Source organism: Stegostoma tigrinum, chromosome 6 (assembly GCF_030684315.1).
Source record: "Stegostoma tigrinum isolate sSteTig4 chromosome 6, sSteTig4.hap1, whole genome shotgun sequence".
Classification (NCBI taxonomy): domain Eukaryota; kingdom Metazoa; phylum Chordata; class Chondrichthyes; order Orectolobiformes; family Stegostomatidae; genus Stegostoma; species Stegostoma tigrinum.
Window position 1 is genome coordinate 100,749,844 of NC_081359.1, and position 15,262 is coordinate 100,765,105.

General features: G+C 44.2%; 1 protein-coding gene across 3 annotated transcripts in view; it reads right to left on the minus strand.

Moving 5' to 3' along the window:
- Window positions 1–231: 231 nt before the first annotated feature.
- LOC125453045 (P2Y purinoceptor 8-like) overlaps window positions 232–15,262 on the minus strand; it is a 42,788-nt gene continuing 27,757 nt past the window's right edge. Inside the window, exons 3-4 of one of the 3 annotated variants that reach the window (XR_007247672.2) lie at window positions 3,644–4,823; window positions 232–909 (exon numbers count right to left, since the gene is read on the minus strand). Coding sequence is in view for 1 of the 3 variants with exons in the window: in XM_059646805.1 (XP_059502788.1) it covers window positions 3,800–4,786 (987 nt within the window). In the remaining 2 variants the exon portion in view is untranslated. Of the gene's footprint in view, window positions 4,824–15,262 lie in introns of all 3 variants that reach the window. The other 2 variants (XR_007247671.2, XM_059646805.1) reach the window with 2 other exon arrangements.

Below are 15,262 nucleotides of genomic sequence, written 5' to 3' on the forward strand. Positions count from 1 at the left end.
TCAATGCGGGGGGCCAATCTGCCTCAAGGCAGTGGGGATTTCTTTCCTATTGCTCTGGAAAGCAGTGGAAGTTGGAAAACTGAGACCTACAGAGAGTCACTCAGGCTATTCCTTGCTAACTCGGGCAGTTTTGAAAATAGGTCATACTGCCAGTTTCAGGTAGGCTCAAGTTATTTTCTTTTGCATTCAATATCACTCCTGGTTTCCCATGAATTTTAAAAGACACAGCAGTAGACTCAAAAGCAGTTTATTGACATTATTGACACGTGGATACAATTAGCAAATAAGCAGAATATTTATTGTTACTACATTATTCACACTGTGCTAATCTTCATTTTTTTAAAATTTGTGACATATCACCATCGATAAACAGCCTGAGGCCTGAGTATCTACCTTCCAATAGACACCAAAACCAATCTTTCTTTAAGTCTCCGCTGGCTTATTCTCCTGCCCTACTCAAACCATTTGCAGGGCAGGGGGTGAAAAGAGCTTTTGGAGTTTCCAAAAAAAATCACAAACAATGATGACTATCTGAAATGAGTCACTGCCATTTTGTTGGCAATATTGCAACCAATTTCCGCACAGCGCTATTCCACAGATTGCCAGTCAGATTGATAGACCACTAGGTGAGGAATAAAGCCTCCTCAGGATTCCAAGGCAAATGATCCCATTCTTTTTTCAAAGTTGGGATCTTTGATGTGTGCTTGAATCAGTGATAAATGCTGGCCTAGCCATTGAAGTCAACTATTCCATGAGAAACACAGAAAGCATATGTCAATGGAATTGGATTTCAATGCTTGATCTGCAAAACCATCATCTCTAAGAACGAAGCACCCACTCTGTACTGAAGTCAATCCAGGTTATCTAAATCTGTGCCAGTGTGAATAATATTTGCCACCATGATATCACCTGTAATTATGAGGAGATATAAAATTAGAAATAAATATCGAAGAAGACCTCCTGACCCCCAGAACCATCTCCCTCTTTCATGTTTCTCAGATTTTAACCCTGCCTTTTGGAAGCAGGAATATAGCTAAGTGTCATGTGTGATAAAATTTTTCTTACTTTAGGTATCTATTTGTGTGTCTGGGCTGGCAGCCTATCAAGTTTATTGCGTTCGAGAGACCAGGCATGCCAGTGACCATCCCATTTAATCCTGTATGAGAAGAAGGGCTGGGCTTGTTAAATGGGTTTCAACAGGTCACACCAAAATGTTCACAGGTCATTGAACAGTCAGATTTTATGAGTTGGTTGCAAACAATTGAAACAGACGGTTACAACGTTCGCGTTCTTACATTCAGGCTGTTGGTCAGTCAGGTAAATCGAGAAAGGGGAAAAGGCTCCAAACTGAGAAGATGTGGTAGAATACTCTGTACAGTGAGGGCTTAGGAACAACCCTGGGAACCAGTAGATGCAGCTTTGATTTGAGATTCAGACTCAGAAAATCCCTGAGAGTCATGCAGGTCAGTTGGGTACCAGGAGAAACCATTGTTGGCCAGAGGAACTAAGCATAAGGCTAAAGGAAGCCCATAAGCAGTATTTGCTTGGTGCATCTGAATAATATTAGAGTTTAAACAAACCCAGCAGATGTATCAGCAAAGTAAAGCTAGCTAGCTGTGGAACTGTGAATCGTGCCCATGAGTAGAAATTGTAGACCACCTTCAAGAGTCAAGTGAAAAGCATTTTTGAGAAATGATTGAAATACCAGGATGTGAGCACCTATTGAGGCAGTCCATGACCAGACAGCTATTGACAGAGTGCATTGGGTACACTTTTGAAAGTGAAGTGCTAGAATCCTTCTAAATGAGTCAACACTTTTAACGAGATCGATGGCATACCAGATCACTAATGTTTGGGGAGGAGTTGTGGGACCTGTCTTGATCACACATGCTACTCAAAACAGTCTGTGGTGTCTTCCACCAGAGTTTGTCTGTTAACCATATTTACCTCATGTTAATTCTGGAAGTTAGATTATAAATTCTAGAATTGTTGTAGATTGTTTTGCTATTCTTTGTGTGGTAACTTTTATGCGGAAAAATCTGTGAAAACTTTCAGTTTTAATTGCTTAGTCAATACCAGGAATCTCGAGCTTTTTCTACATTCAAATAAAAAAAATCAATACTGGTCTCTAACCACACCATGACAGAAATAGCTGCCATTCTGCCTCAGTTGCGGCAGTGAATACTGAAAGTGGTGATGGGAAGTCTATCAAGATGGCTACTTTGTCCTGGATGGTGTCCAACATCTTGAATTATAGAATCCCCATAGTGTGGAAGCAGGCCAATCAGCCCATTGAGACCACGCCACTCCTTGGAAGACCATTGGTCATTGATTGAGCAGCCAAACTGGTTGGGTCTTATGAGTTACACTACCCAGTGCGACATTACCACAACACCACTGTCTGACTCACAAGCACATACTTACTACCACACTGTCACACATTACTGTGATGCCAATCTTCCCTCTTCTATCACCACATGCCTGCAAATTAAAATAAAGATACTCAAATAGTGGGGTGCATTTCAAGCATATTAGTGAAGAAACCAGGACCAATTTCTTCCCTCACTGCATTGATACAGCATGTTGTAGATCAGTTATCAGCTGATTTGTAGATGCCAAGAATTCTTTGTGCCACTTTGTTTGGATTATATTGGATAGCTGGTTTACAAAGAGGCCCTTTGACCCAACTATGCCATGCTAGTAGTTTTACTCCACTTGAACCAACTTTCCTCATGTAAATCTTCTATCATAACCATCCATCACTTTTCCTTTCCAATGTCTGCAGCTTTCACCTTGCGGGTAGAGATTCCAGCCCATAAATCATATTGGAAACCAAACCATTAAATAAATAAATACATAACTATGGGAATTTGCAGGAGAAATAATTTCAAGATATTAGCCTTATTTTAGTGGAATGTAAAGTTGGTGGAGGTGAAAAATGTGCTTTAGATAATGGAGTCTCTCTCTTTAGCAGGTCTTCACAACCAGACAGGGAGGAGCAAGAGGCACATTTTGCTTCAGAAAAGAAGAAATAGGGGCAGAAGTTGGCCATTCAGCCCGTCGAGCCTGCTATGACATTGAAGTAGATCATAACTGATCTTATACCTCTTTTTTTTTCTGCACTATTCCCATATCCCTTGCTATCTGTAACAGCTAGGAATCTATGGATCTCTGTGTTGAATATACTCAATGGCTGAGCCTCCAAAGCCAACTGAAGGATGGGAGAGTTTCTAAGCTTCACCAGCCTCTGAAGAAATTCCTTCTCCTTTCAGTCCTAAATGGCCAATCGCTTATATGGAAAATGTGACCCCTGGTTCTAGATTCGGAATCAGCAGAAACATCCTCTCCGCATGTACTGTCAAGTCTTGAAAGAATTTCCTACAGTTCAACGAAATCACCTCTCATTCTTCTAAACTCTGGAGAATACAGGCCTCATGTCCTCGTTCCTGCCTCACTGGACAATCCCGCCATGCCAGGATCGTTCTGGTGAACCTTTCCTGCTCGGTCTCTCTAAACGCCAAATATATGCTTCCACTGGTAAGAACAGCAAAGCCATATGGAGTGGACTTCTTGAGATTTGCCTGAGGAGCATCTGCCTATGTTTCCGCAACACATGACACACATTCTGCCTGGTTTCATTTACGTTACACAATGCCGTGTATTCACACACTGCTCTTCTTGCGTAGCTCAACGGACAGTAACGTCCCCTCCCTCCCACCTCTCGTCGGTGGTCTGAGGGATGGACAGCTTTTGATAGAAGTGGAGGGCGTCATAATCATGACCCCGAGGAGCACCCATCTCACTGACTGCCCTGAGCAGCTAGAGGTAGTGCGATGTTACTGGATGTCTTGTCGCTGTCGTCCACGGGGATGCAAGGCAGAAGCTTCTGGACCTTCCGTCTAAACTCTTTCGAAGCAAAGTAGTACAGCAAGGGGTCAAAGCAGCCGTTTAAGCTGTTCAGAGTCAGGGAGAACTTGTACAGGATGTAGATGGGTCTCTTCTGGTAGGAGCGGACGAAATGTACGATCATGATTATCTGAGTGGGGAGGTAGCAGATGGCGAAAACAAGCAACACGAGAATGGTCAAGTAGACAATCTGCTTCCTTGACTCTTTAATCTGAGCTGCTGGTGCCTTCAGCAGGGTCTTAATAATCCTTGAGTAGCACAGGGTCATGACCACGAACGGAAGAAGGAAAAACAGAAATATCTGCGCTGAGTAGTACAGGTAGAAATAATAAACAGCGGGAAACATATTGCGGGGAATGATATCGAAGCAGGTGATGATTTGCAGATCCAGCACGCCGTATGTCAGCTTGGTGTACATCAGGGGCAGATGGACCATGAGGACAAACAACCAGCTGACCAGACAGAGTAGGGTGGCGGCTTTCACCGTGCGGAGGTGAGAGGTGTGCAAGGGGCGCACGATGCCCAGGTAACGCTCCACACTTATCCACATGACGGTCAGGATGGAGCAGTGCGTGTTGCTGTAGAAGAGAACGGTCACCAGCTGGCAGAGTGCCTCCCCGACCAGCCAGTTGTTCCGGTTCCAATGGTAGGCGATCTGAAAGGGCAACGTCAGGCTGTACAGGAGGTCGTTGATGGCCAGGTTGATGGAAAAGATCATGGTGGGAGTTCTGGGCCACATGTGGCAGCAGAGGAGCCACAGGGAGATGGTGTTCAGGGGAGTACTGATCATGAAGATGCCCAGATAGATCATAGGCAAGGTGAAATGCATCATAGTGTTGTTGAGCATCTGTATTGTGGAGTCCTCTATCGTATTATTCATTGTTCAGCAGGAAGGGGCGGAGGTAAAAGCCTGAATCCTGAAAGAATAAACAGAAAAAACATTCATTTTTTGTGGAGAAACAGTAGGAATTGCCGATGCTGGAGTCAGAGATAACACAGTGTAGAGCTGGAGGAACACAGCAGGCTGGGCAGCATCAGAGGAGCAGGAAAGTTGACCTTTCGGGTTGGGATGCTTCTTCAGAAAAGATTTCTGAACCAAAACGACCCAAAACGTCAACATTCATTTTTCTTTTTTTTTACAACTTGGATGTATTTGCTGCTATTATTTTGCTTCGAAAGTCTGAAATTATTCTGAACATAACCCCCCCCCCCCGACCCCGTAACTGATGAGGGAAGGCAGTTAAAATTGTCAAGGGCTTTACCCATCAACTAGTTGTAATCATTCCACAATCTTCTGTTTCAACTTGTATTTTTTTTAGTTTGCTCTCGGGATCTGGGCGTGACTGGTAAGAGCAGTCCCCTAATAGCTATTGAACTGAGCAGCCATTTCAGAGGGCAGCCATGAGTCAAAAACATTGCAGAGCCTCTAAAGTCAAATGAAGGCCGGAATAGACAATAACAGTGTAGTTCCTTCATTTAAACGTCATTAGCAAAACAGATGGGTTTTTATGTTAATTAGCAATGGTTACTGTTAGGCCAACTTTTAACTCAACATTTTTATTCCCGTGAATTGCAAATGATGGGACGAGAATGCATTCTGAAGAAGGGTTCACCCAACCCAAAATATTAACTCTGATTTCTCTCCATAGATGCTGCCAGACCTCCTGAGCTTGTCCAGCAATTTCTACTTTGGTGCAAGAATGGTCCCTCTGGATGAGGGATCACAGTCACATAGATCACAATCTATTAGATTACCTAAAGTGTGGAAACAGGCCCTTCGACCCAACAAGTCAACACTGCCGCTTGAAGCATCCCACCCAGACCCATCCCCCTATAACCCACACACCCCTGAACACTACGGGCAATTTAGCATGGCCGATCCACCTAGCCTGCACATCTTTGGATTGTGGGAGGAAACTGGAGCACCCGGAGCAAACCCACACAGACACAGGGAGAATGTGCAAACTCCACACAGACAGTCATCTGAGGCTGGAATTGAACCCGGGTCCCTGGCGGTGTGAGGCTGCAGTGCTAACCACTGAGCCACCGTGCTGCCAGTCGGGATCACTGTCCTTAAAAGGTTGCCAGGTTTGTTAAAGCAGTTGAAAATCATGAAAGATTGAGGTGAAGGGAGCGAAGAGACATTGTTTGCAGTGACTGAAGGACCAATGAACAGAGAAGCCACACATTTGAGGGAGAATTTAGCAAGAGAATCAGATGTGGGCTGAGGCAAAACTTCTGTTTTTCCACCAGTGATTAGGACCTGGAATGTAAGTCTATCAGATGGCAGAAGGCGGTTCTGTATTGGCAATATTAAGTAAGCCAGAGTCCTAGGCTAATGTTCTGGGAGGCTGTGGGTTTGAACCCGACCACGGCAGATGATGAAACTTATTAATAAAAATGTTGAGTTTTTCTGAAAAAGGGTTTCGACCCGAACCGTCAGCTTTCCTGCTCCTCTGATGCTGATGGCATGCTGTGTTCATCCAGCTCTACACTGTGTTATCTGAGTTATTTTACTAATGGTTCTATGGGTTAATAATATTATGAGTAAACCACATTGAATGAAAAATGCAGGAGCAAATAATTGCAGATGATGGAATCTGTACTGATAACACAAAAAGCTGGAAATCATAATGGGTCAAGTAGAATCCGTGGGGAGAGAGCGAGCTAATGTTTCGAGTCTAGATGGCTTCATCAGAGCTGGCGTGTAGTGTGGAAGGGGGCAGCATTTTTGCAGTAGAAGGGGTGGCGGAGTGCTGGGGGAGCAAGGGTGGTGATGGTCCAGATTAAGTGATCAGAATATGAGAATGGCAGAATAATAGCCTATCTAACTGCCAGACTGGAAAGAACCACTGGAGTGTGGGGAGTGGAGAGAGGCCATGGTGACAGAGATTACAACAAGTAAAGCTAAAAGAAAGGGAAGAGATAGGAGTGAGTTCACAATTTGAATGTGTTAAACTCAGCATTAAGTCCAGAAGTTTGTAGAGTGCCTAGCCTGAAAAAGAGATCGAATCACAGAATCTGTCCAATACGGAAACAGGCCATTCAGCCCATTGAGTCAACACTGACCCTTGGAAGAGTGTCCCACCCAGATTCACCCCATCTCTGTAATCCTGCATTTCCGAAGACAGATCCACCTAGCCTGCACATCCTTGGGCACTATGGGCAATTTAGCTTTACCTATTCACCAAACCTGCACATCTTTGGACAGTGGGAGGCAACCGGAGCAAACCCATTCAGACACAGCAAGAATGTGCAAATACCACACACCCGAAGCTGGGACAGAACCCAGGTCCCTGGCACTGTTTTAACAATGAATTGCTGAATGAAAATAAACAGGTTTGAAAAATTCCATTAAACTTTTAACACTGGGGAGGCGACGGCCTGTTAATGCCGCAACCCAGATAACATTCTGGGGACCCAGGTTCAAATCCTGCCTCAGCAAATGATGAAATTTGAATTCAATAAAATATCTGGAATTAAGATTCTAATGATGACCATGAATCTGTTGTTGATTGTTGGAAAATCCCATCTGGTTCACTAATGTCCTTTAGGGAAGGAAACTGCCATCCTTACCTGGTCTGGCCTATATGTCACTCCAGACCCACAGCAATGTGGTTGACTCTTAACCGCCCTGTGGGCAATTAGGGATGGACAATAAATACTGTTTCAAAAATCTGTGCTTGCTAACAGCAACAGTCTTCCTCTGATGCTGTCTCCCACCAGCAGCCATAAGGTTTTAGTCACCAGCTGAATACTTATACTTATTACTGTTACTGGTGGATGTGGATCAAAAATCTGACATTGACAGGTTTGAAAAGAATTTCTTGCAAAACTGACAACTGGTATTTACTATAAATTTCTTATTTCGCATCTATGAATACCTTTAACCACAATTCTAACACCAGCCCTGCCTTGTTTTAGGAGATTAACACCTTGAAAGATTGATTCTTTTGATAACCTTCAAGCAGAATTGCATGCTGATGCTGAAATTATTCATGTACATTAAGGTGTCAAGCGGCAGGTTTTTATTGTTGCTGATACAGCTTTTCCATAGATGGTTCAAACCACTCAAATGACCGTTACCCCACAGGCAGTGTGACCAAAAGTTATTCTCATCGATTTAATGCATGGGCAGTCCTCACTTAGCCACATGTTCAAATTAACAGAGATAATGGTAACTGCAGATGCTGGAGAATCCAAGATAACAAAGTGTGAAGCTGGATGAACATAGCAGGCCAAGCAGCATCTCAGGAGCACTGTGCTCCTGAGATGCTGCTTGGCCTGCTGTGTTCATCCAGCTTCACACTTTGTTCAGATAAACATCTCTGCACTCAAGGATGCCTTCAAGGCAGGGATCGACAAATTCTTGATCTCACAAGGAATCAAGGGCTACGGGGAGAGTGCAGGGAAGTGGAGTTGAAATGCCCATCAGCCATGATTTAAATGGCAGAGTGGACTTGATGGGCCAAATGGCCTTACTTCCCCTCCTATGTCTTATGGTCCTAAGTGCAAGCAGCACTATGAGACTCCCTTATGATCATCCCATGTAATCAGTCTCAGAAGCTGTGAAGGTATGTACGATCTGAGGAACTGAAAAGTTGGAAGGTTATAGTAAACCAGTATTAGACCACACTGAAAATATTGCGTGCAAATCTTGGCACCATACACGACATTTGATGTAGAGGCACTGGAAAGGGTGCAGAAAAGATTTATCATGATAACAGCAGAAATGCCTGAATTTATATATTAGGAAATGATTAACAGGCTGGTCTCTTTTTCTCTTGAAATACAGAGATGACTGAAGTGTAGTCTCTAAAGATCTGTAGAATTTTGGTGGAGTGGGGACAGAACTCCTTTTCTCTCTCAGAAAGAGCATAGCTAGAGGCCACTGATTTAAAATAGTCACTTAGAAACTGAATAGGAAACTTATAAGAAACGTAATACTCAAAGAGTGGTGAAAAAGTGGAACTCAGAAAGAGCCGTTGGAGGGAACTGTAAAACAAAAGCAACGTAGTGTGGGTGAAATAAAAACAGAAAGTGTAGGAAAAAGTCAGCATGTCTACAAGCATCTGTGGAGAGAACTGTAGGGTCTGTGTTTTGAGTCAAATATGGCATTTCTTTGAACATAATTTACGCTCAAAATGTAAATTCTCTTTCCCTTCCCACAGAGGCTGCCAGACCTGCTGAGTTACTCTGGCACCTTCTATTCTCACTGAAGTGAAGTGTATTGAAAGGGAAACTGGATAAGCATTCAAGGGAGAAGGAAATTGGACAGTTAGATTCATGGACAAATACAAATTGGCAAAAATATAGAACAAAGAACAAGAGAACAAAAAAAATTACAGCACAGGAACAGGCCCTTCAGCCCTCCAAGCTTGCACCAGCATGCTTCCCGTCACAACTTAAACCCCCTACCCTTCTGGGGAGTGTATCCCTCTGTTCCCATCCTATTCATGTATTTGTCAAGACGGCCTTTAAAAGCCGCTATAGTATCTGCTTCCACTACCTCCCCTGCCAGCGAGTTCCAGGTACCTACCACCCTCTGTGTAAAAGCTTGCCTCGTACATCACCTTAAACCCATGGCCCCTGGTAACTGACCCTTCCACCTAGGAAAAAGTTTTTGACTGTCCACTCTGACCATGCCCTTCATAATCTTGTAGACCTCTATCAGGTCGCCCTTCAACCTCCTTTGTTCCAGTGAAAACAGCCCAAGTTTCTCCAACCTCTCCTCATAGCTAATACCCCTCATACCAGGCCACATCCTGGTAATTCTTTTCAGTACCCACTCCAAAGCCACCACATCCTTCTGGTAGTGTGGCCACCAGAATTGAACACAGCATTCCAACTGTGGCCTAAGGTTCTATAAAGCTGCAACATTACCTGCCAAATTTTAAACTCAATGACCCGGCCGATGAAGACAAGCATGCTGTATGCCTTGTTGACTACGTTATAGTAACGTACGGGAATGTCATTGGATGACATTAAATTATGATTGAAAGTCAGTATCAGGGTCATAAAAAACACAAGAATTGCTGATGCTATAAATCAGGAACAAAAACAGAAGTTGCTGGAAAAGCTCAACGGGTCTGGCAGCATCAGTGTTCTTCACGGGTGTTCTTCACAGATGCTGCCCGACCTGCTGAGCTTTTCCAGCAACTTTTGCTTTTGTTCCTGATTTATAGCACCCTCAGCTCTTTCAGCTTTTCTTTAGTATTTAACTCACTGCTACATCTCTTCTAGGCAGGCCCACCTTGAAGAAATTCTGCTCCTGTCTCCAACAGGATTTCCGTTCCAATCTCTCTCCTTGCCCACCGACTTTAATTTCACTGTCACTCCTGGTGTTTGACCAGGTGTTTGCTAAAATTCATTTCCACAGCCATATCACATTCCCCAGTAATTGCCACCAGCTCAGACTCACCCCACGTGGATTCCGAATGAAGTTTCATCCCTCATGTTTTGAATCCTCCCAGGATCACCGATATCTCCATGATGTTCAACGTTCCACAAACAGCTGCTCTCGCTGCGTCCTGAGATCCACACTCAGTGCCATGCAGTGTTACATGCGCACCCTCAACCTTTCTCTCCAACAGCATTGCAACACACTGGCTCAGGGCTGCACCACTCCGCAGTTCCACTTCATCCTTCATTCGTCATGCTGACAAGTAACCCTTTCCTTTCAGGCATCACGGCCCACAAGATGAAAAATCTTCACGGATGCTGCCAGACCTGCTGAGCTTTTCCAGCAACTTCTGTTTTTGTTCAGGGTCATAAAAACCTATTTGGTTCATTAATTCCCCTATCTAGCCTTTCATACTTGATCTTCAATACATCGTGTCAGCCTGTCTTGCTTTTCTGAAGTCGAAACCTGTTTGAAGCATCCTTGAGTTTCACTTGCATTCCAAAACCTAGCAACCTGAGCAATAAATCTCACAGGAAATGATTCTGTATCAAAGTCCCAATGGAAAACAATGTGTAGACATTGGGTTATGTACAATACGAGAGTCAGCAATAGACCACAATAAGAAAAATATGAAGACTGTGTTAGCTTAGGTTTTCCAATATGACTACAGTCTATACCAAAATTATTCGAAAGAAGTTTTGCACTGACTCACATATCATTTGTAGCCCGTTTTGTGAGTTCAATTCAAGATCTTCTAACAGCACAAAGCTAAGTGCAAATTTGGATGTTAATTCAGAGCACACTCATGTCAGGAAATTGTGCCTCTGAAAGCTACATGACTGCAGGGTGTAAATTGCTGATCCTGAAGCATGCAACATAATTTCTTTTTATTTCAGTCATGGGACATGGGCATCACTGGCTTTTATTGCCCATCTCTAGTTGCCCTTGAGAAGGTGGTGGTGAGCTGCCTTCTTGAACCACTGCAATCCACTTGCTATAGGCAGACCCTCAACGCTTTTAGGGAGGGAATTCAAGGTTTTTGACCCAGTGGCAGTGAAGGAGCAGTAATATTTCTAAGTCAGGATGGTGAGTGGCTTGGAGGGGAACTTACATTTAATGGTGATCCCATGTATCTGCTGCTCTTGCAGATATGGTATGAGTTTGGAAGGTACACCAATGTTCATTGGTTTTCCTTGATTATTATTTAAAAGCTGGGCGGGTGTTGGGATGAGGTCAGGGGTGGGGAGATTTTGAATGCTTTTACTTTTATTTCTTCACCTTACATTGGAAACTCTGAAGGGGCAGATAAAGTGACACTATTAGCTCAATGGCCTTTCAGTCATCCCCACTGAGAAGGGCTATCAGCAACTGAAAAGCCTGTCATTGTCACATGACAGAAATCAGAACTGGTTGAATTGCTTAAGTGTGCAGTTTCAGGATCCTCAGTCAGGTGTTGTTTGACATGCAGAGGGAGAACAGAACTCCAAACTGTAATGGCAACTTTGTCTTAGATTGTCCATCTCTGTGTACAAGTTGCCAGATGGAAAAAAGCCTCTACTACACCTGCTGGATGGAAAACTACTGATCCAAGCTCACAGTGGAAACTATTAATGGACACTAACTTTTTGTAAGTTGTAACTCACTTGAATTGGTTTTAAAACCTCTACATCTGCCAAAATTTTCAATTTATAATCTATCGCCATATTCCCATCATCATCAATGACCTGAATACTTGTGTGTGTATGGAGTAGCATAGCAACTCCCATGTGTTTTGAATATTTTGTAAATAAACTGCATATTTGATTTCATCTTAAAGGATTTTTCAGCTGAGATAACTCCTACAAGGTTCATGGGGAATCACTACGTAATCTCCCTCTGGAACTTGCTAAGTTTGACATTGAGTTTTCGAGCTTGATTTATTGCTGTCACATACCAAGATACAGTGAAACATATTGTTCCCTTAGTAACAGGCAATGGCCTGCCCAGCCAGAACTCATCACCTGTGCCCTTTATAAAGCAGACTCAGGCCTTGATGGCCATGGCCGAATAGTTAAAGCGATGAAATTAATTGGTGTCAGCCCCACGTAAGATAAAATCCTGCAGATTAGTGCCTCAGCCTTAAGAGGGGGCTTTGTGACACAGTGATAATGTTAATACCTCTGGACCAAGAGGCCTGGGTTCAAGTCTCACCTGCTCCAGAGATGTATAAATAACATCTTGGAATAAGTTGATTAGGAAAATAGATTAAAAATAAAACTAATGCTTTCAGGGTTGTGTCTCCAGAATTGCCTGCCATGGGCTGGGTCCAGACTCTGTAAACTATGCTATCTTGGCACAATAATAACTAATGTTTCTTGCCAGAAAGGCTTCCAGAGTTAGTACAGCTGTTTTAATTCAGAGTCTGGAATTCAAGAACCAAGGTGTGAGGAGTAGCTTTTCATCTACCTCAGTGAGTGAAAGGACTAAACAAGAAAAACAACAAATCAAACAAAAGGCTTAAGAAGGGAAAAGCAACCATAATTTAAATTGACCCTAATTTTCCCTTTGTCAACAATACTAACAATATTGATCTACCTATCCATGGCTTAAATACAAAAAGGTCTATTTGATTATGCATGAACATCACATCCATTTCATTATTTTTATTCATTCATGTCATGTGAGTGTTGCTGGTAAGGGCAGCAAATATTGCCCATCACTAATAGCCCTTGAGATGGTAGTGAGTCAACTGGTACAGGTGTGTCTTAACCAAAGCCTTTGTATTCCAAATTACCTTCCAGACATGAGATCATGTCTTCAAACCTGGCAACAGGCAAACAACACAAGCTTCAGAATTTCTCATCATCATTATGCAGAGCAGTGTGTCTATCCCACTTAATCATCCTTAATGCTACGTTTCTTTTTCAATCTTCCCGCCTGAGTGACTTCCTGTACCATGGTATCAGAGATAATGGGAACTGCAGATGCTGGAGATTCCAAGATAATAAAATGTGAGGCTGGATGAACACAGCAGGCCAAGCAGCATCTCAGGAGCACAAAAGCTGACGTTTCGGGCCTAGACCCTTCATCAGAGAGGGGGATGGGGGGAGGGAACTGGAATAAATAGGGAGAGAGGGGGAGGCGGACCGAAGGTGGAGAGTAAAGAAGATAGGTGGAGAGGGTGTAGGTGGGGAGGTAGGGAGGGGATAGGTCAGTCCAGGGAAGACGGACAGGTCAAGGAGGTGGGATGAGGTTAGTAGGTAGCTGGGGGTGCGGCTTGGGGTGGGAGGAAGGGATGGGTGAGAGGAAGAACCGGTTAGGGAGGCAGAGACAGGTGGGACTGGTTTTGGGATGCAGTGGGTGGGGGGGAAGAGCTGGGCTGGTTGTGTGGTGCAGTGGGGGGAGGGGATGAACTGGGCTGGTTGAGGGATGCAGTGGGGGAAGGGGAGATTTTGAAACTGGTGAAGTCCACATTGATACCATATGGCTGCAGGGTTCCCAGGCGGAATATGAGTTGCTGTTCCTGCAACCTTCGGGTGGCATCATTGTGGCAGTGCAGGAGGCCCATGATGGACATGTCATCAAGAGAATGGGAGGGGGAGTGGAAATGGTTTGCGACTTGCGACCTCCCAGTCGCAAACCATTTCCACTCCCCCTCCCATTCTCTTGATGACATGTCCATCATGGGCCTCCTGCACTGCCACAATGATGCCACCCGAAGGTTGCAGGAACAGCAACTCATATTCCGCCTGGGAACCCTGCAGCCATATGGTATCAATGTGGACTTCACCAGTTTCAAAATCTCCCCTTCCCCCACTGCATCCCTCAACCAGCCCAGTTCATCCCCTCCCCCCACTGCACCACACAACCAGCCCAGCTCTTCCCCCCCACCCACTGCATCCCAAAACCAGTCCAACCTGTCTCTGCCTCCCTAACCGGTTCTTCCTCTCACCCATCCCTTCCTCCCACCCCAAGCCGCACCCCCAGCTACCTACTAACCTCATCCCACCTCCTTGACCTGTCCGTCTTCCCTGGACTGACCTATCCCCTCCCTACCTCCCCACCTACACCCTCTCCACCTATCTTCTTTACTCTCCATCTTCGGTCCGCCTCCCCCTCTCTCCCTATTTATTCCAGTTCCCTCCCCCCATCCCCCTCTCTGATGAAGGGTCTAGGCCCGAAACGTCAGCTTTTGTGCTCCTGAGATGCTGCTTGGCCTGCTGTGTTCATCCAGCCTCACATTTTATTATCCTGTACCATGGTGTCGGCTGTGAGTTTGCTCTTCCAGCTTTAAAACCTTGGAATTGTTGGATTTGGGCAGAAGTCAAATCTCCTCAAACACTGTACCTGGGGACCCCTTACCTGCCTGACTCACTGATATGCTCTCCCCAAAATCTTGATCTGTGCCACTACCTCATTGAAAAAATGTGACCTGTCTCCTGGATCCCAGCACTTTTGACGACTCTTCTGTTCCCTGAGGGCCCACAATGTCTCAGCACATTTTCCGCAGATGTGGTTGTCAATGATCACTAAGTTCTCCACAAACACGCACATGCTGCAACAGTGACACTGCTACCTTGACACAGATTGAATTTGTCAGACAATGACTGCAGTCCCCTCAACATATCATTTTAGTCTTTTAACTAACTACTTGATAATTGCTGTGTTACAAGTAGATATTCATGGCAAAAATCCACAATTCTTCAGCCTTTGCATTCTTGCGAGTTCTGCTCTATGAAAATACTGCCTGCTTGTGATGTCTGTTTTTATAACCACTTTATGCATCAACAGATACTACACTTTTATTAACCTGTTGAAGCCAAGCCAAGGTGACAGCTGTTGATTCAGCTTCCTGTTCAAAGTAATTAACATCCCTTCAGGCAATCACTTGCAGATTGTACTGACAGCCTGTCAGGATTTAGCAATGACTAATGTTTAATGCTGTGGCTTAGATTCAAATGCTCACCTCAAAAT